The sequence below is a fragment of the Bombina bombina genome, chromosome 11 (assembly GCF_027579735.1).
Source record: "Bombina bombina isolate aBomBom1 chromosome 11, aBomBom1.pri, whole genome shotgun sequence".
Lineage (NCBI taxonomy): Eukaryota > Metazoa > Chordata > Amphibia > Anura > Bombinatoridae > Bombina > Bombina bombina.
Window position 1 is genome coordinate 184,960,247 of NC_069509.1, and position 26,434 is coordinate 184,986,680.

At 38.7% G+C, this 26,434-nt stretch overlaps 1 protein-coding gene across 1 annotated transcript in view; it reads right to left on the bottom strand.

The window, feature by feature from the left end:
- Positions 1-205: 205 nt before the first annotated feature.
- Positions 206-26,434, bottom strand: part of LOC128641799 (lipopolysaccharide-induced tumor necrosis factor-alpha factor homolog) — a 165,240-nt gene continuing 139,011 nt past the window's right edge. The window contains exon 6 of the mRNA XM_053694336.1: positions 206-861. Coding sequence (XP_053550311.1) covers positions 753-861 — 109 coding nt within the window. The 3' untranslated portion in view covers positions 206-752. The remainder of the gene's footprint in view (positions 862-26,434) is intronic.

Below are 26,434 nucleotides of genomic sequence, written 5' to 3' on the forward strand. Positions count from 1 at the left end.
AGACGTCTTTAATCTGAGTCAGCAAGATTTATAGTCAGAACCATTACGGGCTGCGTCATTTCTTGGGTGGAGCAGAAAGTGACATGATCATATAAGTTGAGTTGTGGGAGGAGACAGAATGGATACATGTATACAATTTGGAAGCTGTGCCCTACAGCTTCTGTATTTATTATTCAGTTAGTTACAAACCCAATAAAGTTGCACATTTTTGAATTGCGAGGAGAATTTTATTGGTTAAAAAGTTTATTCATAGTTACAAAGTTTATGAATATTTAATAGAAGTAATACAACATATAAGGAAACTCAAAGAACCTTAACAACTTTATTTTTACAAGAAATATTATCTAATTCTTTCTAAAGGAAAGTATTCTTGTTTTGAAAATCCCAGGTCTATCTAACAGTAGGGGCTTGATATTTAAAACCTCACCAGCACTGAGAGAAACCACACAAAATCTTTGAATGTTTTTTAGACCTTGTATTGTAATGCAAGAGCCTCTGTTTCACATAAAGAACACTACATAGCAACATAAACATTTTTCAAGATCAAATTTGTGTTTCTAAATTTTTTAAGGGGCCTCTCTGTACTCTTTTTAGAATATCTCGCCTGGGCAGCGAGGCTTTAAATATCTTTTTTGAATAAAGCTTACTCAGTAGCTCCCTCTAGTGAATGTTAATAACACAAAGCTGCTGTTTATACCATTTAAAAGGACTTGCGCTAGCTAACTGACAAAAAAGCACGTATAGCCATCTTGTTACATTCGTTTGTAGACGTGGATCAGCTGATTACACCGTGGGCAATAATGTCTCACATCTTTGCAAACATCAAAGTAAAATGGGATGAGACAACAGCCAAGTACAAACCTGGAGGGAACAAAACATAAATTTAGCTAGTTTATAGAATGAATAAAATCTATATGCACATATGTTTACAAATCTTATATCACATTCTATTCAATATTTTATGTTATTGTACATAGGGTATTTTATGGGAATGTAATATCCCAATTATTGTTGTGGCACCCTCAGCTATTAAAGGCATCGAACAACATTAATTTGCATTACAGAACCTTCTTTACGTTTTTGGTCTAGAGCAAGCAAGGAGAGAGTTAGATTGTACAAAAGGGGTTTTATATAGGAGGAGCAGGAAAAAGGTATTAGAAAATGACCCTGTGTAGGGTATGCAACTGCTGTTTACATTTCTGTGCATCTTTTAGATAAATATGTGTCCAATGTGTTTGTTTCTTAAAGTAACAGTCAACTCAATTTTTTTTTTTACATATGATTGGTGTGTGGTACTAAAGAGGGGGATGTAATAACACAATTTTACTTTGCTTAAAAGGTAGGTGGTGTTATAGCCTTAAAGGGACATTCAACTCAAAAATTGTTATTAAAGGGACAGTCTAGTCCAAAAAAAAACTTTCATGATTCAGATAGGGCATGTCATTTTAAAATTTTTTCCAATTTACTTTTATCACCAATTTTTCTTTGTTCTCTTGGTATTCTTAGTTGAAAGCTTAACCTAGGAGGTTCATATGCTAATTTCTTAGACCTTGAAAGCCGCCTCTTAAGAATGCATTTTAACAGGTTTTTCACCACTAGAGGGTGTTAGTTCATGTTTTTCATATAGATAACACTGTGCTCGTGCAAGTGAAGTTACCTGGGAGCCATCACTGATTGGCTAAACTGCAAGCATTCTGCAGAGGCTTAGATACAAGATAATCACAGAGGTAAAAAATATATAAATATAACTGTGTTGGTTATGCAAAACTAGGGAATAGGTAAAACAATACAAATTCTGGTGTAGACTGTCCCTTTAATTAAAAAAATAGATACTGTCTTTACTACACATTCCCCAGTTTTGCACAGAAAACATGTTTATATTAATACACTTTTTACCTCTGTGATTACCTTGTGTCTAATCCTCTCCTGATCACATGACTTTTTTATTTATTAAATATTGACTTGCAAATAGTAGGGTGACAATATTGCCGCTTTAAATAGGGACACATATGAAAAATACACATTTCTTTCATGTAATTATCAAGAGTCCATGAGCTAGTGACGTATGGGATATACATTCCTACCAGGAGGGGCAAAGTTTCCCAAACCTCAAAATGCCTATAAATACACCCCTCACCACACCCACAAATCAGTTTTACAAACTTTGCCTCCTATGGAGGTGGTGAAGTAAGTTTGTGCTAGATTCTACGTTGATATGCGCTCCGCAGCAGGTTGGAGCCCAGTTTTCCTCTCAGCGTGCAGTGAATGTCAGAGGGATGTGAGGAGAGTATTGCCTATTTGAATTCAATGATCTCCTTCTACGGGGTCTATTTCATAGGTTCTCTGTTATCGGTCGTAGAGATTCATCTCTTACCTCCCTTTTCAGATCGACGATATACTCTTATATTTACCATTTCCTCTACTGATTCTCGTTTCAGTACTGGTTTGGCTTTCTACAAACATGTAGATGAGTGTCCTGGGGTAAGTAAGTCTTATTTTCTGTGACACTCTAAGCTATGGTTGGGCACTTTTATATAAAGTTCTAAATATATGTATTCAAACATTTATTTGCCTTGACTCAGGATGTTCAACGTTCCTTATTTCAGACAGTCAGTTTCATATTTGGGATAATGCATATGAATAAATCAATTTGACTTTTTTTCTTGTGGGCTGTTAGGCTCGCGGGGGCTGAAGATGCTTCATTTTATTGTGTCATTCTTGGCGCTGACTTTTTTGGCGCAAAAAGTTTTTTCTGTTTCCGGCGTCATACGTGTCGCCGGAAGTTGCGTCATTTTTGACGTTTTTTTGCGCCAAAAGTGTTGGCGTTCCGGATGTGGCGTCATTTTTGGCGCCAAAAGCATTTAGGCGCCAAATAATGTGGGCGTCTTTTTTGGCGCTAAAAAATATGGGCGTCACTTTTGTCTCCACATTATTTAAGTCTCATTATTTATTGCTTCTGGTTGCTAGAAGCTTGTTCACTGGCATTTTTTCCCATTCCTGAAACTATCATTTAAGGAATTTGATCAATTTTGCTTTATATGTTGTTTTTTCTATTACATATTGCAAGATGTCCCAGATTGACACTGAGTCAGAAGATACTTCTGGAAAAACGCTGCCTGGTGCTGGATCTACCAAAGTTAAGTGTATCTGTTGTAAACTTGTGGTATCTGTTCCTCCAGCTGTTGTTTGTAATGAATGTCATGACAAACTTGTTAATGCAGATAAGATTTCCTTTAGTAATGTTACATTACCTGTTGTGGTTCCATCAACATCTAATACTCAGAGTTCCTGTTAACATAAGAGATTTTGTTTCTAAATCTATTAAGAAGGCTATGTCTGTTATTCCCCCTTCTAGTAAATGTAAAAGGTCTTTTAAAACTTCTCATTTTTCAGATGAATTTTTAAATGAACATCATCATTCTGATTCTGATAGTGGTTCCTCTGGTTCAGAGGATTCTGTCTCAGAGGTTGATGCTGATAAATCTTCATATTTATTCAAAATGGAATTTATTCGTTCTTTACTTAAAGAGGTCTTAATTGCATTAGAAATAGAGGATTCTGGTCCTCTTGATACTAAATCTAAACGTTTAAATAAGGTTTTTAAATCTCCTGTAGTTATTCCAGAAGTTTTTCCTGTCCCTGATGCTATTTCTGAAGTAATCTCTAGGGAATGGAATAATTTGGGTAATTCATTTACTCCTTCTAAACGTTTTAAGCAATTATGTCCTGTGCCATCTGACAGATTAGAATTTTGGGACAAAATCCCTAAGGTTGATGGGGCTGTCTCTACTCTTGCTAAACGTACTACTATTCCTACGGCAGATAGTACTTCCTTTAAGGATCCTTTAGATAGGAAGATTGAATCCTTTCTAAGAAAAGCTTACTTATGTTCAGGTAATCTTCTTAGACCTGCTATATCTTTAGCGGATGTTGCTGCAGCTTCAACTTTTTGGTTAGAAGCTTTAGCGCAACAAGTAACAGATCATAACTCTCATAGCATTGTTAATCTTCTTCAACATGCTAATAACTTTATTTGTGATGCCATCTTTGATATCATTAGAGTTGATGTCAGGTATATGTCTCTAGCTATTTTAGCTAGAAGAGCTTTATGGCTTAAAACTTGGAATGCTGATATGTCTTCTAAGTCAACTTTGCTTTCCCTTTCTTTCCAGGGTAATAAATTATTTGGTTCTCAGTTGGATTCTATTATCTCAACTGTTACTGGAGGGAAAGGAACTTTTTTACCACAGGATAAAAAATCTAAAGGTAAATTTAGGTCTAATAGTCGTTTTCGTTCCTTTCATCACAATAAGGAACAAAAGCCTGATCCTTCGCCCTCAGGAGCGGTATCAGTTTGGAAACCATCTCCAGTCTGGAATAAGTCCAAGCCTTTTAGAAAACCAAAACCAGCTCCCAAGTCCACATGAAGGTGCGGCCCTCATTCCAGCCCAGCTGGTAGGGGGCAGATTATGATTTTTCAAACAAATTTGGATCAATTCAATTCACAATCTTTGGATTCAAAACATTGTTTCAGAAGGGTACAGAATTGGCTTCAAGATAAGGCCTCCTGCAAAGAGATTTTTTCTTCCCCGTGTCCCAGTAAATCCAGCGAAGGCTCAAGCATTTCTGAAATGTGTTTCAGATCTAGAGTTGGCTGGAGTAATTATGCCAGTTCCAGTTCTGGAACAGGGGCTGGGGTTTTATTCAAATCTCTTCATTGTACCAAAGAGGAGAATTCCTTCAGACCAGTTCTGGATCTAAAAATATTGAATCGTTATGTAAGGATACCAACATTCAAAATGGTAACTATAAGGACTATTCTGCCTTTTGTTCAGCAAGGGCATTATATGTCCACAATAGATTTACAGGATGCATATCTGCATATTCCGATTCATCCAGATCACTATCAGTTTCTGAGATTCTCTTTCCTAGACAAGCATTACCAGTTTGTGGCTCTGCCGTTTGGCCTAGCAACAGCTCCAAGGATTTTTACAAAGGTTCTCGGTGCCCTTCTGTCTGTAATCAGAGAACAGGGTATTGTGGTATTTCCTTATTTGGACGATATCTTGGTACTTGCTCAGTCTTCACATTTAGCAGAATCTCATACGAATCGACTTGTGTTGTTTCTTCAAGATCATGGTTGGAGGATCAATTTACCAAAAAGTTCATTGATTCCTCAAACAAGGGTTACCTTTTTAGGTTTCCAGATAGTTTCAGTGTCCATGACTCTGTCTCTGACAGACAAGAGACGTCTAAAATTGATCTCAGCTTGTCGAAACCTTCAATCACAATCATTCCCTTCGGTAGCCTTATGCATGGAAATTCTAGGTCTTATGACTGCTGCATCGGATGCGATCCCCTTTGCTCGTTTTCACATGCGACCTCTTCAGCTCTGTATGCTGAACCAGTGGTGCAGGGATTACACAAAGATATCTCAATTAATATCTTTAAAACCGATTGTACGACACTCTATGACGTGGTGGACAGATCACCATTGTTTAGTTCAGGGGGCTTCTTTTGTTCTTCCGACCTGGACTGTAATTTCAACAGATGCAAGTCTGACAGGTTGGGGAGCTGTTTGGGGGTCTCTGACAGCACAATGGTTTTGGGAATCTCAGGAGGTGAGATTACCAATCAATATTTTGGAACTCCGTGCAATTTTCAGAGCTCTTCAGTCATGGCCTATTCTAAAGAGAGAATCGTTCATTTGTTTTCAGACAGACAATGTCACAACTGTGGCATACATCAATCATCAAGGAGGGACTCACAGTCCTCTGGCTATGAAAGAAGTATCTCGAATACTGGTATGGGCGGAATCCAGCTCCTGTCTAGTTTCTGCGGTTCATATCCCAGGTATAGACAATTGGGAAGCGGATTATCTCAGTCGCCAAACGTTACATCCGGGCGAATGGTCTCTTCACCCAGAGGTATTTCTTCAGATCGTTCAAATGTGGGGACTTCCAGAAATAGATCTGATGGCTTCTCATCTAAACAAGAAACTTCCCAGGTATCTGTCCAGATCCAGGGATCCTCAAGCGGAAGCAGTGGATGCATTGTCACTTCCTTGGAAGTATCATCCTGCCTATATCTTTCCGCCTCTAGTTCTTCTTCCAAGAGTAATCTCCAAGATTCTGAAGGAATGCTCATTTGTTCTGCTGGTGGCTCCAGCATGGCCTCACAGGTTTTGGTATGCGGATCTTGTCCGGATGGCCTCTTGCCAACCGTGGACTTTTCCGTTAAGACCAGACCTTCTGTCGCAAGGTCCTTTTTTCCATCAGGATCTCAAATCCTTAAATTTAAAGGTATGGAGATTGAACGCTTGATTCTTAGTCAAAGAGGTTTCTCTGACTCTGTGATTAATACTATGTTACAGGCTCGTAAATCTGTATCTAGGGAGATATATTATAGAGTCTGGAAGACTTACATTTCTTGGTGTCTTTCTCATCACTTTTCCTGGCATTCTTTTAGAATTCCGAGAATTTTACAGTTTCTTCAGGATGGTTTGGATAAAGGTTTGTCTGCAAGTTCCTTGAAAGGACAAATCTCTGCTCTTTCTGTTCTTTTTCATAGAAAGATTGCTAATCTTCCTGATATTCATTGTTTTGTACAAGCTTTGGTTCGTATAAAACCTGTCATTAAGTCAATTTCTCCTCCTTGGAGTTTGAATTTGGTTCTGGGGGCTCTTCAAGCTCCTCCGTTTGAACCTATGCATTCATTAGACATTAAATTACTTTCTTGGAAAGTTTTGTTTCTTTTGGCCATCTCCTGCTAGAAGAGTTTCTGAATTATCTGCTCTTTCTTGTGAGTCTCCTTTTCTGATTTTTCATCAGGATAAGGCGGTGTTGCGAACTTCTTTTCAATTTTTACCTAAGGTTGTGAATTCTAACAACATTAATAGAGAAATTGTGGTTCCTTCATTATGTCCTAATCCTAAGAATTCTAAGGAGAGATCATTGCATTCTTTGGATGTAGTTAGAGCTTTGAAATATTATGTTGAAGCTACTAAGAATTTCCGAAAGACTTCTAGTCTATTTGTTATCTTTTCCGGTTCTAGGAAAGGTCAGAAGGCCTCTGACATTTCTTTGGCATCTTGGTTGAAATCTTTAATTCATCATGCTTATGTCGAGTCGGGTAAAACTCCGCCTCAAAGGATTACAGCTCATTCTACTAGGTCAGTTTCTACTTCCTGGGCGTTTAGGAATGAAGCTTCGGTTGATCAGATTTGCAAAGCAGCAACTTGGTCTTCTTTGTATACTTTTACTAAATTCTACCATTTTGATGTGTTTTCTTCTTCTGAAGCAGTTTTTGGTAGAAAAGTACTTCAGGCAGCTGTTTCAGTTTGATTCTTCTGCTTATAATTTCAGTTTTTTTCATTATAAGATTTAAACTTTATTTTGGGTGTGGATTATTTTCAGCGGAATTGGCTGTCTTTATTTTATCCCTCCCTCTCTAGTGACTCTTGCGTGGAAGATCCACATCTTGGGTAGTCATTATCCCATACGTCACTAGCTCATGGACTCTTGCTAATTACATGAAAGAAAACATAATTTATGTAAGAAATTACCTGATAAATTCATTTCTTTCATATTAGCAAGAGTCCATGAGGCCCACCCTTTTTTTGTGGTGGTTTTGATTTTTTTGTATAAAGCACAATTATTCCAATTCCTTATTTTTTATGCTTTCGCACTTTTTTTCTTATCACCCCACTTCTTGGCTATACGTTAAACTGATTTGTGGGTGTGGTGAGGGGTGTATTTATAGGCATTTTGAGGTTTGGGAAACTTTGCCCCTCCTGGTAGGAATGTATATCCCATACGTCACTAGCTCATGGACTCTTGCTAATATGAAAGAAATGAATTTATCAGGTAAGTTCTTACATAAATTATGTTGTCGGGGTTCTTATAATGAAACATTATTCAAAATATTTCTTTAAACTGCCCTGACATGTATTTTTCATATGTGTCCCTTTTTAAAGCGGCAATATGGTCACTGCTATTTAGTGACTTAGAAACAGACAATAATTTAGAGGATTAAATGTTAAGTACATTAATATAACAATGTTGGTTGTGCAAAGCTGGGGAATGGGTAGTAAAGGTGTTATCTATCTTTTTAAACAATAACAATTTTTCTGTTGACTGTCCCTTTAAGGCTGTAACACACCTACCTTTTAAGCGAAGTAAAATTGTGTTATTACATCCCCGTCTGCTAGTACCAATCATGATATATAACTTGGTAACAAATATTGGGCACTTACAATTCTTAAGATTTAGACCATGTCTTGTTCTACTTTTGAGATGTACTTGGTACATAAAAGTTATTTTAAAACAATAAAGACACCAACAATGCAATGCTGACCAAACTCACAACTGTCAAATGAGCTCTGCTCTTCAAAAGTGGTGCATACAGTATAGATCCTGAGCCTGTGCTATTGCAGGTAGAAGTTTTACTGAATACAAATGGGCCATTATGCAAAGCGCCACATTCAAACAGTATATGGAAAACTAAAATACATTTGAGTACATTTTTTTCCATACTCAATACCGAGAGACAGAATATTTCAGTATGCTGGGTAGCTATAGTTCCCAGGTTGTTGCTTTTATCGTAACTGCTGACCAGTAGTGACATTTAATAAAATAAATAATTGATATTGTATTGTAATATTTGTCCTATAGAATTAGAGTGGAGTTTAAACATTCTTTCTGCACAGTGTAAAGATTAGCACAATTATATAAGGCTAGATAACAAGTGACGCACTAACTTAATGTGCTCCCATAAAGGGGCAAATTTGCCCATTTATGGGCACACGTTATATAACACCCATTACAAGTTGTTAATGAAATAAATGTCCCCCAGTTTCACACAAAATAAAATGTACTGTTCCTTTTTTTAAATGAAATATTATTTAAATAACTGCACAAAGCAGTTATAAGGGGTTAAAGTGAGGGGATGTGGGGTGTTAGAAAAAACGGCCTTTACATGGAGGTCAGTGGGGGCCTGTGATTTCACTATATATATGTTAATATGTTTATATACACCTACATATGTATTTATTGCTGCTCAATACTGCGCAAATTGCCTCCTGTGCTGGGCTAGGTGGTTTTCAGTGTCTTGCGGCATTAGAACGAGACTATTATTGGAGCTTATGGAATCGTGTTCGCATTGCGCCTCACTTGTACCAGCGCACATTTACGTGCGCTTGTATTACTGAGTGGAGTGCAAGTATTTTTCTTGCGTAAGTGCAATATTGCCCTCCACTCATAGTTAGGGTTACCACCTCGGTCATGTTTTCCTGGACACTTATGAGTTACATATGTTGCAGGGTGTGCAGTGAGGAACATGAATAGCGCAGTCAATGGTCACTATTTTGTGCTATCCAGCAGCACAATGCATGTTCCTCCCAGCACACCCTGCAGCATGTGTAACTCATGTGTCCAGGAAAACATGGCTAAGGTGGCAACCCTACTCATAGTTGCTAGAAATTGGGCACTATTTAAACATTCCCATTCACTACAGTAAACATCAGCATAAAACAAAAATAAAAACAAAATTTATGCTTACCTGATAAATTATTTTCTTTCCTGGCATGGAGAGTCCACAAATCCATTCTAATTACTAGTGGGAATTCCACTCCTAGCCACCAGGAGGAGGAAAAGAACACCCCAGCAAAACTGTAAGTATCACTCCCACTTCCCATAAACCCCCAGTCATTCAGCCGAGGGAATATGGAAAGAGAAGAGACACAAGGTGCCTGAAGTTTAGAAAAGACAAAAAGCCATCTCAAAATGTAAATAAGGGAGGGTTGTGGACTCTCCATGCCAGGAAAGCAAAGAATTTCCCTGGAGTCCCCCTGACTGGTATTGAACCTGGGTTCTGTCTGTGCTACTGGAGGTTATCAGAAGCACATGCCGAAGAGGGAACAGGAAACATTCCTGAATGGAATGCTAAAAGAAAAGATGGAGCCAGAACCAAGATATGGTTTAGGAGGGGTGCCACCACAATCCTTTGAGCCCTGGCCACTGCCTTGAAATGCTTCTTTTAGTCATACGATAACCTGTGCATCAAAAGAGCCCTAGAACCTTAGAAAAGATTTAAGAGATTTGGCAAGACCAAAAAGAAGGGGCTACTAAATCCTTAGTAGTCTCTTGGTTAGGAGGTAAAAGAGCCATCCCTTGTGGTCTAGCAGTTTTCAGCCTATCAAGCACTAGACCATTTTGCAGCTGTATGGCAGGTATTCCTTGGAAATGGATGGTAGCTGAAGCCATAGGGTGGTATTCAAACCGCCGGCCCTGTGCTTGCTAATAAGAAAATAGTTGAGGCATTGCAGAACCTCTAAATAATCCCTTCCTTGGAATCTATCATATACACCCAAGATGACACAATTCTTAGAAGAAAATTGTAAGCTACAGAATAACAAATTAAGATCTGAAATAAGGCAAGATGCAAGAACCTTTTCGTATTGGAAATATTATGAGATCCTATCTAACAAAGATAATAAGAAATAACCTATTAGCATCTTAAGATCACCAAGGAAGGAAAACATATGACCTATGACCATACAAGGTGTCACAGGCATAAGAGAAAAATCTCCTCAACAAGAGAAAGATAAAAAATATAATATTAGCCCAAAGAGATATATACTGTATATATATATATACATGTACATATGACAATAGACAAAATAAGATGTCTCAGATATAGAGAATCACTTCAATATGAAAGAGATTAGAATATTGTGTCCATATAGACTAGGCAGGCAAATAAAATAAACCTATTATTTTTGCTAGTACTTTTCATTTTCTTTTTTTTATTTAATATTTTATAAATTTACTAGAGCACCGGTCTTTTATGACTTTTGCCTGCCTACACTATACTTGTGCCCGGTTATTTTGTTATTTACTATTTTTAGTCTATAAATACCTTAGGCGTTTTTTTCTCTAACAGGAGCATGGTTAATTTAGGAAATATAAATTTAATCCGTATATACTGGTGGAGATAAACATCTTTTTGACCGTTATGGCTTTCACCTTTAGTGATAGTGATGTTAAGGAGACATTCAATTTAGAAGCACTTGATGACACTTCGAATGCAAAAAATGACATCTATCAGGCATTTAAAGCACAAAAAAAATCTCTTGTTTAAACAACTTAGAATTAAATGGGAGATCTCTAGCTTGGAAAATTATTTAACAGAAATGATTCCTAGGGGCTTGAAATTTTGAAGTTGTCAGGTAGTAATCACAATGAACCTTGTATTACAACTTTTAAAGATGAGTGGGAGGCAGCCCTCAATGAGTGTTCAACAAAACTCATGAAATTAATTAAAAGGGAAGACAAACAGAAGCTAGAAAAAATTTAGAAGGATCTTTTGGTAACAACAGCCACTTTAAAGGGACACTGAAGCCATTTTTTAACTTTTGTGATTCAGATAGAGCATGCATTTTTAAGCAACTTTCTAATTTACTCCTATTATCAATTTTTCTTCATTCTTTTGCTATCTTCATTTGAAAAAGAAGGCATCTAAGCTTTTTTCTTGGTTCAGACCTCTGGACAGCACTTTTTTTATTGGTGGATGAATTTATCCACCAATCAGCAAGGGCAACCCAGGTTGTTCACCAAAAATGCATTGCATTTCAAATAAAGATACCAAGAGAATAAAGAAAACTTGATAATAGGAGTAAATTAGAAAGTTGCTTAAAATGTCATGCTCTATCTGAATCACAAAAGAAAAAATTTGGGTTCATTGTCCCTTTAAATAATTGGGAAGCAAATTCTGAATTTAAAGAACTCAATGACAAAATAAAAAATTAAGTTGTTAAAACACATTTAGAAATGAAAATAAGAAAGAAAAAGAAATTCATAAGGGATAGTAATGATTATAAAAATAATGAAGTGTATACTTTTAACAGGATTAGTCGCACTAACAATAAGATTAGGTCTCCTAATCGCTTAACATCACAGGACACTGATTCTCAGGTCCCTTTAGAAAAAACAAAAAAAATACAACAGAGCAGGGGGAGGCTGAACTATGCACTACGCCAGAGCAATTAGATGACAAACTTGTTATTAATTTCTCTTCCACCACTCTGACAGAATCCGCACTACGCCAGCGCAATTAGATGACAAACTTGTTATTAATCTCTCTTTCCACCACTCTGACAGAATCCGCACTACGCCAGCGCAATTAGATGACAAACTTGTTATTAATCTCTCTTCCACCACTCTGACAGAATCCGCACTACGCCAGCGCAATTAGATGACAAACTTGTTATTAATCTCTCTTCCACCACTCTGACAGAATCCGCACTACGCCAGCGCAATTAGATGACAAACTTGTTATTAATCTCTCTTCCACCACTCTGACAGAATCCCAAATATGTGTATTAAAAAGGGCCTCTCTCTCCAACAACAAAAAATGGACAGGTTTACAGCAATAAAAGACTTGCATTTTTTTGCAAGGAGGCTTATCTGTCATAAGTTGTTTCTTGGAGGAAAAGATGATACACCACATGTGAATGATGAATTGGTTGAGGAGACACTAGATTTCTTAGAATCTGAAGATGACAATGTCTCACAAACTCAGCTCAGTACTGGGCTTAAAGTCAAATCAAAATTCATGCCTGCACATTCTAAAGTCCCTGTGGTAGAGGCTTTTGTCAAACTGGTGGAAAGAGACATTAAAGCATTAAGTGACAAACAGATAATATGGGATAATATAAAACAAGATGAGCGACAAGCAATTTTTGAACTTCAAAATAATGAATAATGAAAATCTAACTTTTAAATCATCGGACAAAGGAGGTAACACAGTAGTTCAGGACACGTCTGTATCATAGCGAGTGCAGTAGACAGTTAAATGACCCCAATCAATATCGTAAGCTAGATCAAAACCCTATGAATGTCATTATGTCCAAATTGGAACAAATATTGTTAAATGCACTTGATAACAACATTATAAGTAAGTCTGAATCTATTTTCTTGTTACCCAGTCACCCTAGGGTCCCAATGTTAAGTCTGAATCTATTTTCTTGTTGCCCAGTCACCCTAGGGTCCCAACGTTTTATATTATCCCTAAAGTACATAAAGTGGGAGTGAATTATCCTCCAGGATGTCCCATTGTGGCAGGGATACAGGGACCATTAGAAAACATTGGTGAATACATAGATCGTTTTCTAAAGCCCTTTGTAACTACATTAAATTCTTATGTACAAGACACCCCTGATCTGACATTCAAGATATTTTAATAACTGGTGACACAATTTTGGCCACCATAGATGTTGAATCACTTTATTCAAGTATTCCTCATGATAGAGGAAAACAGGCAGTATATTTTTATTTAAATCAGAGCGGAGTGGCCTTGCGTAACCATACCGATTTTCTTGTTGAACTTTTACAATTTGCTCTGGAATATAACTTTTGTCTTTGACAATAGGTTTTATATCCAGGTTAGAGGCACAGCAATGGGGGCAAAATTTGCTCCTTCTTATGCGTGCCTCTATCTGGGATTTTGGGAAACCAATTGTGTCTTTGATACTGACCTCCCGGGTACGCAGCACGTCAGTATGGGCTTCGCTACAATGATGACGTGCTGCTTTTCTGGGAAGGAAATGAGAATTATTTAATAGACTTTTATGAGATGAATCTCATATTCACACTTAAATATAGCACCACTGAGGTAGAGTTTTTAGATTTGAGTATCTATAGAGTAAATGAAAGATTAATGACAAAGGCGAAACTGCACTAGTGATATTGAATTTTAAAAAAGAGCCTATTCAATTAACTAAGCGATTTAAGGTCAGGGATACTCAGAGTTATAAAAAATGGATACAAGAGGGTCAGTAATATAAGTCAAATTGATAGTCTATACGTACCTCAACTAGTAAAATGCAACCAGAAAGGAAAATAAGGTTCATTACTCAATACAATGAGGGGTGGAAGGACATACAAAGTATATTTAAAAAACACTGGCCTTTACTACATACTGACAATGATTTGGCACAAATAGAAGGGGAATATCCATCAATAAGGCTAGGAGGGCATCCAATGTAAGAGATCATCTGGTGGGAAGTTTTTACATAAGACCACCAGCTAAACCAAATTGGTTACAAAATACCAAACAAGAACCAGGTTGCTATCTTTGCAAGTGTTGAAAAGAGTGTAACTATATACAAAAAAATAGATACTTTGTATCTAAGACTGGGCGTATATATAAAATTAATACTAAAATAACATGGAGAACTGGAGTAATCTATTTAGCAAAATGTGGCTGTTCTCTCTTCTATATAGGTAAAACCACAAGAGCCTTACGTGATAGAACATTAGAACACCTTAGGGATATTGAACATGAAGTCAAAACCTCAAGTATAGCCCAACACTTTAAATCATATCACAATTCCTAGCACAAAATCTTTAGCCTCATAGGGATTGAGGAGTGACTATGTGTATTAGAGGGGGGGATTTGGATAAAGTTTTACTGCAGCATGAGAGACGATGGATTTTTAACCTAGACACATTATCTCCTGGAGGATTAAATGAGGAACTCTTGTATTCTCCCTTTCTATAAAGGTAAAACCATGTTTGCAACATGGATAAAACATTTGGTTCATTAATTGTTTCTGTAGTTTGAAATATTCTAAACAGTACAATGAGCTTTAGCAGTGTTAATTATACTAGCAACATATTTTGTTTTTTACCTAAAAAAAACATAAAGTGTGATGTGTTAAATAATTACCAGATTTTGTCAGTCAATTATCATGTATATACAAATGTACATCTACCAAGTGGTTGTTTACACTTTGTACCCTGTATCTTTAAATTTTTAAGTCATGAATTTTTCTGTGCACTCTCCAAAATGAGAGTGATAAAGGTTGTTTAATAAAACAAGTAACTATTGATACAATGAACTGACAACAATACATACTACCAAGTGGTTGTTGTACAGTTAATATCAAGTGTCCTGTACCTTTAAATGTAAATAAAACAGTTGTTAATAGCTTAAGAGGTGTTAGCCATAATGGTCTTATCAGCAGGAGGTTATTGTTTGTACAAATGAAAGAAATAAGTCATGTATACTTTAACATATAATATCTGTTGAGCTTGTTTACTTTGGGTTAAATTGTGTTCATTTCTGTTGTTTACATTAGGAGCTCTGTATTTTTAAATTCAGGAATTGTCCTGTGTATTCTCTCAAATGAGAAAATTAAAAGTTTTAAAAAGCAGGCAAATACTGATTACAATTATTTGCAGCAAAGTTTCTTACCAAGTGGTTGCTTTTTAGCCAATATAAATTGTCTTGCACCTTTAAATAAAATAGCTGCAACAGTGCAGCAGTATAAGCATGAACCATTGTGGTCATATGAACAGGGATCCAATGGCCCATATTTATCAATGTCTGTCAGGTCCGACAGACATCGCTGAATACGGCGAGCAATACAAAAGCTGCTGGTGCAATGCCGCCCCCTGCAGACTCGCGGCCAATGGGCCGCCAGCAGGGGGTGTCAATCAACCTGATCGTACTTGATCGGGTTGATTTCCGGCGATGTCTGTCCGCCTGCTCAGAGCAAGCGGACAGCGTTATGGAGCAAAGGTCTGTGTGACCGCTGCTTCATAACTGCTGTTTCTGGCGAGTCTGAAGACTCGCCAGAAACAGGGGCCATCAAGCTCCATACGGAGCTTGTTAAATAGAGCCCATTATATGTAAAAAAATAGAAATATACCAATATATTTCAGTTAATAACACCTGCTGATTTCAATCACATATGGTCAGAAAGTGTCGATTTTTGAGAAATATGTAAGTATTTGTATCTATTGATTAGCAGTGAACTTTATTTATTATTTTTGTAGTAGAGATCTTTTATTTTCACATGGTTTAGACTTGGGGGATGATCCTCAATTAGGCTGCTATTTAAGGCTGCTGAGGAAGAATGCAAATTACAAGCCCTGATGAAGCCAAGTTGGGGAATCGATCGTAGGCAAATTTCCTTTCAAGATCTCTGGAGCAAGTGTTATCCACATATCCTTTTACCTTTACTGGAAAACAAAGAATCTTTGCTCAAATCATCACTGAAATGGGACACAACTGTTACTGAATAACAGTAAGCTTATGTGGCTATCAGGTTCTAGTTACCAGCTTTATTGGGTCTGTTTTTTGCATGGTAATATTGGCAGTTTAGTGTTGGTGTTCCAGAAGCTCTCTGGCTGCTCATGTGTTCAGTTTGGCGGTTGTACACTGCTAGCTTTTCAGTGTAAGTAGCAGAGCCTTACTTTACAGCCTCTCTCCTTGCTTAATGGATTGTGAGCATGGTTTAAATCTAGACCTGTTCTTATATGCCCATATAGAGTGAAGATTGAGTAGTGCTTAATTGTAATCCTGGTATCGTTCCTGCTTGTAATTGTTTTTTGTCACTATTTATTTCCTTTATCACAACTGGGAAAAAGGGGCATTAACAAAAGACTTTGTTTCTCTTGAGACTTATCATCACAGAATTCAGGAAAACAACACTTCAGTGTGGTAAACTGTTTATGGACATTTTATATGGAACACTTATTATTTACAGGGTTCTTTTTGTTTAATTCCAAAGTTCACTGCTATATATAAAATGTATTGTATGTAAGTTCACATGCACTATTTATTTGATTTTATAGTGCAATAACCCAATCACTTTGACACTAGTATCATGTGTGTTGATGTTTTACTCCACCAGTATGGATGGTCATAGCAATATATGGCCATTGCTTTTTCTCTATTTAAGGTTTGAGGCAAGAGTGCTTTTTTTCTAGTACTTTTCATTTTCTTTTTCTTTTTATTTAAAATAAAATAAACCTATTAGTCCCCCACCCTTAGTCGATTACCCCCCCTAACTTAGACCACAAGCCATAGAGGGATAAGGGAATCCATGGACTTGCCAGCTTTCTCAGCAGCCCATGGTCTGACAGAAAAATCTTCATCCTGACAGGGACCTTGGAGCTTCAGCTGCAGGGCAAGAACTGTATCCCAGGTCTGACAGGGACCTGGGGAAAAAGGAAAAGCAGAGTAACCAACTCTGGTTTTCCATATAGGGAAGGACTACTTCACCGACCTCCAAAAGCTAAAAGCCACCATTACTCTTACTAAAGAGGATTACATGGACACAGCGTTTCCCCAATCTTTGCTTGCAGGGAAACTACCCATTAAAGGACTAAAATCTTCAGACACCATCTTCGCACTTCCTCCTGATGTGCAAAGCAAAGTGTGACTGGGGGTTTATGGGAAGTGATACTTTAACAGCTTTTCTGGGGTGTTATTTGCCTCCTCCTGGTGGCCAGGAGTTGAATTCCCACTAGTAATTAGAATGGATTTGTGGACTCTCCATGTCATTGGAAAGATAATGCAATGCATATTTAAACCCAGTAAAATACTGCAAATAAAACCCCTTTCTTTGTCTAAACATGTACTTGAATGTTATGTCCATGAAATAGAGAGTCAGGCTGGTACATACATAAACCCTGGATAGAAACCTAACTGTTATTATTTAATGGGTGCACCACCCAGCTGATTTTATTGGATATCCAGCTAAAATCTAAGCCAATCATAAGCTAAAATTTGCTAATATTAAATGTTTTCAATGTTTTTAGCACAAATGATCACTGTCGATTTATGTCAAATTATGCAATGCATTTTTGCTTTGTAAAGCTATTACACTACCCCCACCCGGCCACTTTATCATGCCACCCAGGGCCGGATTTATAATTAGGCAGAGTAGGCATGTGTCTATAGGTGCCCTCCTTAGAGGGGCGCTAATCTCTGCCTATTATAAATACTGGTCAGCTGGCAATTAAAGGGATACTAAAGCCACATTTTGTTCTTTCTTAAAGGGACACTGTAGGCAAAAAAATTATTTTGTGATTCAGATAGAGCATGCAATTTTAATCAACTTTCTAATTTACTCCTATTATCAAATTTTCTTCATTTTCTTGGTATGTTTATTTGAAAAGCAAGAATGTAATTTTAGATGCCGGCCCATTTTAGGTGAACAACCTGGGTTGTCCTTACTGAATGGACAGCACCTTTAAACAAGTGCAGTCCATGGTTCTGAACCCACAATTTGCTGGCTCCTTAGCTGAGATGCCTTCTTTTCAAATAAAGATTGCAAGAGAATGAAGAAAAATACTTTAATAGAAGTAAATTAGAAAGTTGCTTACAATTACATGCTCTATCTGAATCATAAAAGAAAAAATTTGGGTTCAGTGTCCCTTTAATTCAGATAGAGCAGCAATTTTAAGCAACTTTCTCCTGTTAAGTGTAGTCAGTCCACGGGTCATCCATTACTTATGGGATTATATCTCCTCCCTAACAGGAAGTGCAAGAGGATCACCCAAGCAGAGCTGCTATATAGCTCCTCCCCTCTACGTCATACCCAGTCATTCTCTTGCACCTAACTAATAGATAGGACGTGTGAGAGGACTGTGGTTGTTAAACTTAGTTTTTATTTCTTCAATCAAAAGTTTGTTATTTTAAACAGCACCGGAGTGTGTTGTTTTTTCTCAGGCAGCATTAGAAGAAGAATCTACCTGAGTTTATGTATGATCTTAGCGGTCGTAACTAAGATCCACTTGCTGTTCTCGGCCATTCTGAGGAGTGAGGTAACTTCAGAACAGGGGACAGCAGGCAGGGTTCACCTGCAAGGAGGTATGTTGCAGTATATTATTTTCTAAGGAATGGAATTGACTGAGAAAATACTGCTAATACCGATGTAATGTAAGTGCAGCCTTAAATGCAGTAGTAGCGACTGGTATCAGGCTGATATGTATGTATGTTTACACTGAGGTATTTCTGGGGAATGGAACTTCACTAAGAAAATACTGTATACATTTAAGTTATATTTGAGCCTCCACTGCAGTGAAAGCGACTAGCAGCAGGCTTATTAATAACATTTCATAATTTTATTTTAAAACGCTTACTGGCATGTTAATCGTTTTTTTCTGAGGTACTTGGTGATAAAACTTTATGGGCATGATTTTTACCACATGGCTGTCGTTTGTTTCTGAATAAAATCAGTTTACTGAGCTTCCCCACTGTTGTATTATGAGTGGGAGGGGCCTATTTTAGCGCTTTATTGCGCAGTAAAAATTCAGTCACAGTCTTCCTATTTCTTCCTCCATGATCCAGGACGTCTCTACAGAGCCCAGGGGTCTCCAAAACTAGTTTTGAGGGAGGTAATCACTCACAGCAGACCTGTGAGAGTGTGTTTTGACTGTGATAAAAACGTTTATATTAAATTGTTATCCGTTTTTGGGTACTAAGGGGTTAATCATCCATTTGCTGGTGGGTGCAATCCTTTGCTAACTTAGTGCATTTACTGTGAAAATTTGGTTGCTATAACTAATTTGGTTCATTGTTATTTCAACTGTGACAGTTTTTTTTGTGCTTCTTAAAGGCACAGTAACGTTTTTTATATTGCTTGTAAATTTATTGAAAAGTATTTTCCAAGCTTGCTAGTTTCATTGCTAGTTTGTTTAAACATGTCTGACACAGATGAATCTCTTTGTTCAATATGTTTAAAGGCCAATGTGGAGCCCAATAGAAATTTGTGTACTAATTGCATTGATGCTACTTTAAATAAAAGCCAATCTGTACATGTAAAGAAAATTTCACCAGACAACGAGGGGGAAGTTATGCCGACTAACTCTCCTCACGTGTCAGTACCTTCGCCTCCCGCTCAGGAGGTGCGTGATATTGTGGCGCCAAGTACATCAGGGCGGCCCTTACAAATCACTTTGAAAGACATGGCTAATGTTATGACTGAAGTACTATCTAAATTGCCAGAATTTAGGGGTAAACGCGATCACTCTGGGGTAAGAACAGAGTGCGCTGATAATAATAGAGCCATGTCTGATACTGCGTCACAATTTGCAGAACATGAGGACGGAGAGCTTCATGCTGTGGGTGACGGATCTGATCCAAGTAAACTGGACTCAGACATTTCAAATTTTAAATTTAAGCTTGAGAACCTCCGTGTATTACTAGGGGAGGTATTAGCGGCTCTGAATGATTGTAACACGGTTGCAATTCCAGAGAAATTATGTAGGCTGGATAGATACTATGCGGTACCGGTGTGTACTGACGTTTTTCCTATACCTAAGAGGCTTACAGAGATTATTAACAAGGAGTGGGATAGACCCGGTGTGCCTTTTTCTCCCCCTCCTATATTTAGAAAAATGTTTCCAATAGACGCCACCACACGGGACTTATGGCAGACGGTCCCTAAGGTGGAGGGAGCAGTTTCTACTCTGGCTAAGCGCACCACTATCCTGGTGGAGGATAGCTGTGCTTTTTCAGATCCAATGGATAAAAAGTTAGAGGGTTACCTTAAGAAAATGTTTGTTCAACAAGGTTTTATATTACAACCCCTTGCATGCATTGCGCCTGTCACGGCTGCGGCGGCATTCTGGTTTGAGTCTCTGGAAGAGACCATTAGCTCAGCTCCATTGGATGAGATTATAGACAAGCTTAAAGTCCTTAAGCTAGCTAATTCATTTATTTCTGATGCCGTAGTACACTTAACTAAGCTTACGGCTAAGAACTCCGGATTCGCCATTCAAGCGTGTAGAGCGCTGTGGCTTAAATCCTGGTCAGCCGATGTGACTTCTAAATCTAAATTGCTTAACATACCTTTCAAAGGGCAGACATTATTCGGGCCCGGTTTGAAAGAAATTATCGCTGACATTACTGGAGGTAAGGGCCATGCCCTGCCTCAAGACAGGGCCAAACCAAAGGCTAAACAGTCTAATTTTTGTGCCTTTCGTAACTTCAAGGCAGGAGCAGCATCAACTTCCTCCGCTCCAAGACAGGAAGGAACTGTTGCTCGCTACAGACAGGGCTGGAAACCTAACCAGTCCTGGAACAAGGGCAAGCAGGTCAGAAAGCCTGCTGCTGCCCCTAAGACAGCATGAAGTGAGGGCCCCCGATCCGGAAACGGATCTAGTGGGGGGCAGACTTTCTCTCTTCGCCCAGGCTTGGGCAAGAGATGTCCAGGATCCCTGGGCGTTAGAGATCATATCTCAGGGATATCTTCTGGACTTCAAAGCTTCTCCTCCAAAAGGGAGATTTCATCTTTCAAGGTTGTCAGCAAACCAGATAAAGAAAGAGGCGTTTCTACGCTGTGTACAAGACCTTTTACTAATGGGAGTGATCCACCCAGTTCCGCGGTCGGAACACGGACAAGGGTTTTACTCAAATCTGTTTGTGGTTCCCAAAAAAGAGGGAACCTTCAGACCAATCTTGGACTTAAAGATCCTAAACAAATTCCTAAGAGTTCCATCGTTCAAAATGGAAACTATTCGGACCATCTTACCTATGATCCAAAAGGGTCAGTACATGACCACAGTGGATTTAAAGGATGCCTACCTTCACATACCAATTCACAAGGATCATTACCGGTATCTAAGATTTGCCTTCCTAAACAGGCATTACCAGTTTGTAGCTCTTCCCTTCGGGTTAGCTACAGCTCCAAGAATCTTTACAAAGGTTCTGGGCTCTCTTCTGGCAGTACTAAGACCACGAGGAATAGCGGTAGCTCCGTACCTAGACGACATTCTGATACAAGCGTCAAGTTTCCAAACTGCCAAGTCTCATACAGAGTTAGTTCTGGCATTTCTAAGGTCGCATGGGTGGAAGGTGAACGTAGAAAAGAGTTCTCTATTGCCACTCACAAGAGTTCCCTTCTTGGGGACTCTTATAGATTCTGTAGAAATGAAAATTTACCTGACAGAGGACAGGTTATCAAAACTTCTAAATGCTTGCCGTGTCTTTCATTCCATTCAACACCCGTCAGTGGCTCAATGCATGGAGGTAATCGGCTTAATGGTAGCGGCAATGGACATAGTACCTTTTGCACGCCTGCATCTCAGACCGCTGCAATTGTGCATGCTAAGTCAGTGGAATGGGGATTACTCAGATTTGTCCCCTATGCTAAATCTGGATCAAGAGACCAGAGATTCTCTTCTATGGTGGCTTTCTCGGCCACATCTGTCCAGGGGGATGCCCTTCAGCAGGCCAGATTGGACGATTGTAACAACAGACGCCAGCCTGCTAGGTTGGGGCGCTGTCTGGAATTCCCTGAAGGCTCAGGGATCATGGACTCAGGAGGAGAGACTCCTTCCAATAAACATTCTGGAATTAAGAGCAGTTTTCAATGCCCTTCTGGCTTGGCCTCAGTTAGCAACTCTGAGGTTCATCAGGTTTCAGTCGGACAACATCACGACTGTGACTTACATCAACCATCAGGGAGGGACAAGGAGTTCCCTAGCGCGATGATGGAAGTCTCAAAGATAATTCGCTGGGCAGAGTCTCACTCTTGCCACCTGTCAGCAATCCACATCCCAGGCGTGGAGAACTGGGAGGCGGATTTCCTAAGTCGCCAGACTTTTCATCCGGGGGAGTGGGAAATTCATCCGGAGGTCTTTGCCCAACTGCTTCAGCATTGGGGCAAACCAGATCTGGATCTCATGGCGTCTCGCCAGAACGCCAAGCTTCCTTGTTACGGATCCAGGTCCAGGGACCCGGGAACGGTACTGATAGATGCTCTGACAGCACCTTGGGTTTTCAACATGGCTTATGTGTTTCCATCCTTCCCGATGCTTCCTCGATTGATTGCCAGGATCAAACAGGAGAGAGCATCGATAATTCTAATAGCGCCTGCGTGGCCACGCAGGACCTGGTATGCAGATCTAGTGGACATGTCGTCCTGTCCACCTTGGTCTCTGCCTCTGAGACAGGACCTTCTGATTCAGGGTCCTTTCAAACATCCAAATCTAATTTCTCTGAGACTGACTGCATGGAGATTGAACGCTTGATTCTATCAAAGCGGGGATTCTCGGAGTCAGTGATTGATACCTTAATACAGGCTAGGAAACCTGTTACCAGGAAAATTTACCATAAAATATGGCGTAAATACTTACATTGGTGCGAATCCAAGTGTTACTCATGGAGTAAGGTTAGGATTCCTAGGATATTGTCTTTTCTACAAGAAGGTTTAGAAAAGGGTTTATCTGCTAGTTCGTTAAAGGGACAGATCTCAGCTCTGTCTATCCTTTTACACAAACGTCTGTCAGAAGTTCCAGACGTTCAGGCTTTTTGTCAGGCTTTGGCTAGGATTAAGCCTGTGTTTAAGACTGTTGCTCCGCTGTGGAGCTTAAACTTAGTTCTTAACGTTCTGCAAGGTGTTCCGTTTGAACCCCTTCATTCCATTGATATCAAGCTGTTATCTTGGAAAGTTCTGTTTTTAATGGCCATTTCCTCGGCTCGAAGAGTCTCTGAGTTATCGGCCTTACATTGTGATTCTCCTTATCTGATTTTTCATTCAGACAAGGTAGTTCTGCGTACTAAACCTGGGTTCTTACCTAAGGTAGTCACTAACAGGAATATCAATCAAGAGATTGTTGTTCCATCATTGTGCCCTAACCCTTCTTCAAAGAAGGAACGACTTCTGCACAATCTAGACGTCGTCCGTGCCCTGAAATTTTATTTGCAGGCAACTAAGGATTTTCGTCAAACTTCTTCCCTGTTTGTCATTTATTCTGGACAAAGGAGAGGTCAAAAAGCTTTGTCTACCTCTCTCTCTTTTTGGCTTCATAGCATAATACGTTTAGCATATGAGACTGCTGGACAGCAGCCTCCTGAAAGGATTACAGCTCATTCTACTAGAGCTGTGGCTTCCACTTGGGCCTTTAAGAATGAGGCCTCTGTTGAACAGATTTGCAAGGCTGCAACTTGGTCTTCACTTCATACTTTTTCAAAATTTTACAAATTTGACACTTTTGCTTCTTCGGAGGCTGTTTTTGGGAGAAAGGTTCTACAGGCAGTGGTTCCTTCCGTGTAAAGATCCTGCCTTTCCCTCCCGTCATCCGTGTACTTTTAGCTTTGGTATTGGTATCCCATAAGTAATGGATGACCCGTGGACTGACTACACTTAACAGGAGAAAACATAATTTATGCTTACCTGATAAATTCCTTTCTCCTGTAGTGTAGTCAGTCCACGGCCCGCCCTGTTGTTTACGGCAGGTCTAAAAAATTTTATCTTAAACTCCAGTCACCACTGCACCCTATAGTTTCTCCTTTCTCGTTTGGTTTCGGTCGAATGACTGGGTATGACGTAGAGGGGAGGAGCTATATAGCAGCTCTGCTTGGGTGATCCTCTTGCACTTCCTGTTAGGGAGGAGATATAATCCCATAAGTAATGGATGACCCGTGGACTGACTACACTACAGGAGAAAGGAATTTATCAGGTAAGCATAAATTATGTTTTCTAATTTACTCCTATTATCAATTTTTCTTATGAGTCGGACCATTTTTGGTTCAGAACCTCAGCCACCAATAAGCAAGTGCTTTCCAGGGTTCTGAACCTAAAATGGGTGGGCTCCTAAGCTTTACATTCCTGCATTTTAAATAATCATAGCAAGAGAACAAAGAAAAATTGATAATAGGAATACATTTAAAAAGTTGCTTAAAATTGTTGTTCTATCTGAATCATGAAAGAAAAAAATGTGGGTTTAGTATCCCTTTAACGAAATATGCCAGTTTTACGCATGCCCAAAATCTGGCTTCCCCTGCACATGCGCAATGCTTGCGGTAGCCTTAACAAAGATAGCCGTTGCAAACATGGTGCTGTTATTTCTCTGCAGGCGGCCATCTTACTTAAGGTCCACCAGCACTGCAGTGAGCAGGGAGCACGGTGGAGCTTTCGATTTTGGTGCCTACAGACACCTGGGCTGTAAATTTAGCCCTGATGCCACATATTCTGTAGGAGAATTACAATTTGTCAGGATTTCACACTGTCCCTTTAAGTTTTAGAAACAATCTGATTGGTAGCAACGCCTTTAAATCCTTACCACTTCCTTTACTCAGTGCTTAGTAATTTTCTTACAGCTACCTGAATTCATTTGGAAGTACTGAAGCCTACTAAACGCAATTCTTTCAAATAAGGATTTGTTATTTCTTTCAAACCACAAAGCATTGATACCTTCTCAAACAATTATTAAGGAAACATAATATCAACTTACAATTCTGCTGTAATTTTACAAATCCCATCTAAAGATTCATTCTTACTTCAACAATCCGGAATTTGTTTGGCAAACCTCCTCTCAATACTTTGCCTAGTACCTTGTCAGTAAGAAAACAGACCGGACCGGAGCAACGGCTTTCCATTCTCCTCCCCTCTGTGACGTCAGACGCCACCGGACCGCGGTAAGAGTTACATCTCTTTCTCTCCTCTCACACAGCCTCCGCTACAGCTCATACCTGACTACCGAAGCAGTTTATTTCCAGAGGCAACAAACTACGAACTAATACAGCCTCCTGCTGAAAGCAAAAGCCACGATACCGCAGCATTTACAGCCGGAAATAAAAGTACAAGCAAGGTAAAAATTTAGTCAATTTATTCAGAAGCTGTCCTTATTGTTAATTAATACAAAGACTGTTTATCAAGTTTGGGGTTTTGCTGACACATATATTCAAGACTGAATACCACAAGTTTGTTTCCTAAGTTGAAGTTATTCAAAATACCTAAGTGATACTTTAATTTTACTTACTCTGGAATACTTAGGATTCTGACAATACCTTTAAGTTAACACCATTAACTTGAGTTCTTGTATATGAAGTAATATACAGAATTAACCTTTATCAAACTTCACTAAATACTTATTGAATCCTTTTTTAACTAATAGAGGATTCACATTTATTCAGTGATACACTATAACATTTAAAGGTACAGCATTTGTGTTCCTTTAAAGGAGTTTGTTCCTTATATAATTACTAAGCCATAAATTATGGAACCAGCTGACCTCCCACAAATCGTCTACAATCTTTCTCAAAAGGTAGACCAACTCACTCAAGCAGTTCGAGATGTACAGATTGAAAATCAATCATTAAGAACCATTATAAGAGACTCAATTACAGTAAGAGCTTCACAACATGAGAATTCCCCTGAACCGCAAGTTTCTTTGCCTGAGACTTTTTCAGGAAACAGAAAACTATATAGACAGTTCAAAAACTCCTGTCAGTTATTGTTTAATCTTAGACCCAGGACATACCCCACAGACAGAGTAAAAGTTTTAAGCACCATCTCTTTTCTCAGAGGGGAACCCAGGACCTGGGCTGATAACCTCTGTGAGAATGATGACCCTTTGTTAGAGTCCTTAGAAGAATTTTTTACATCATTGGATGAGCTATATCAAGACTCTGATGTACAGATTACAACAGAATCCTCCATGAGGAATTTAAGACAAGGGAAAAGACCTGTGGAGGATTACATCACAGAGTTCAAGATGTATGCAGCCGACTCTCAATGGAATCAAGTCTCTTTAAGGAATCAATTCCGTCTTGGATTAGCTGAAAATCTTAAAAATGAATTAGCACGTTTTGAGTTACCCAAAACATTAGATGCTCTGATGAGAACCTCAGT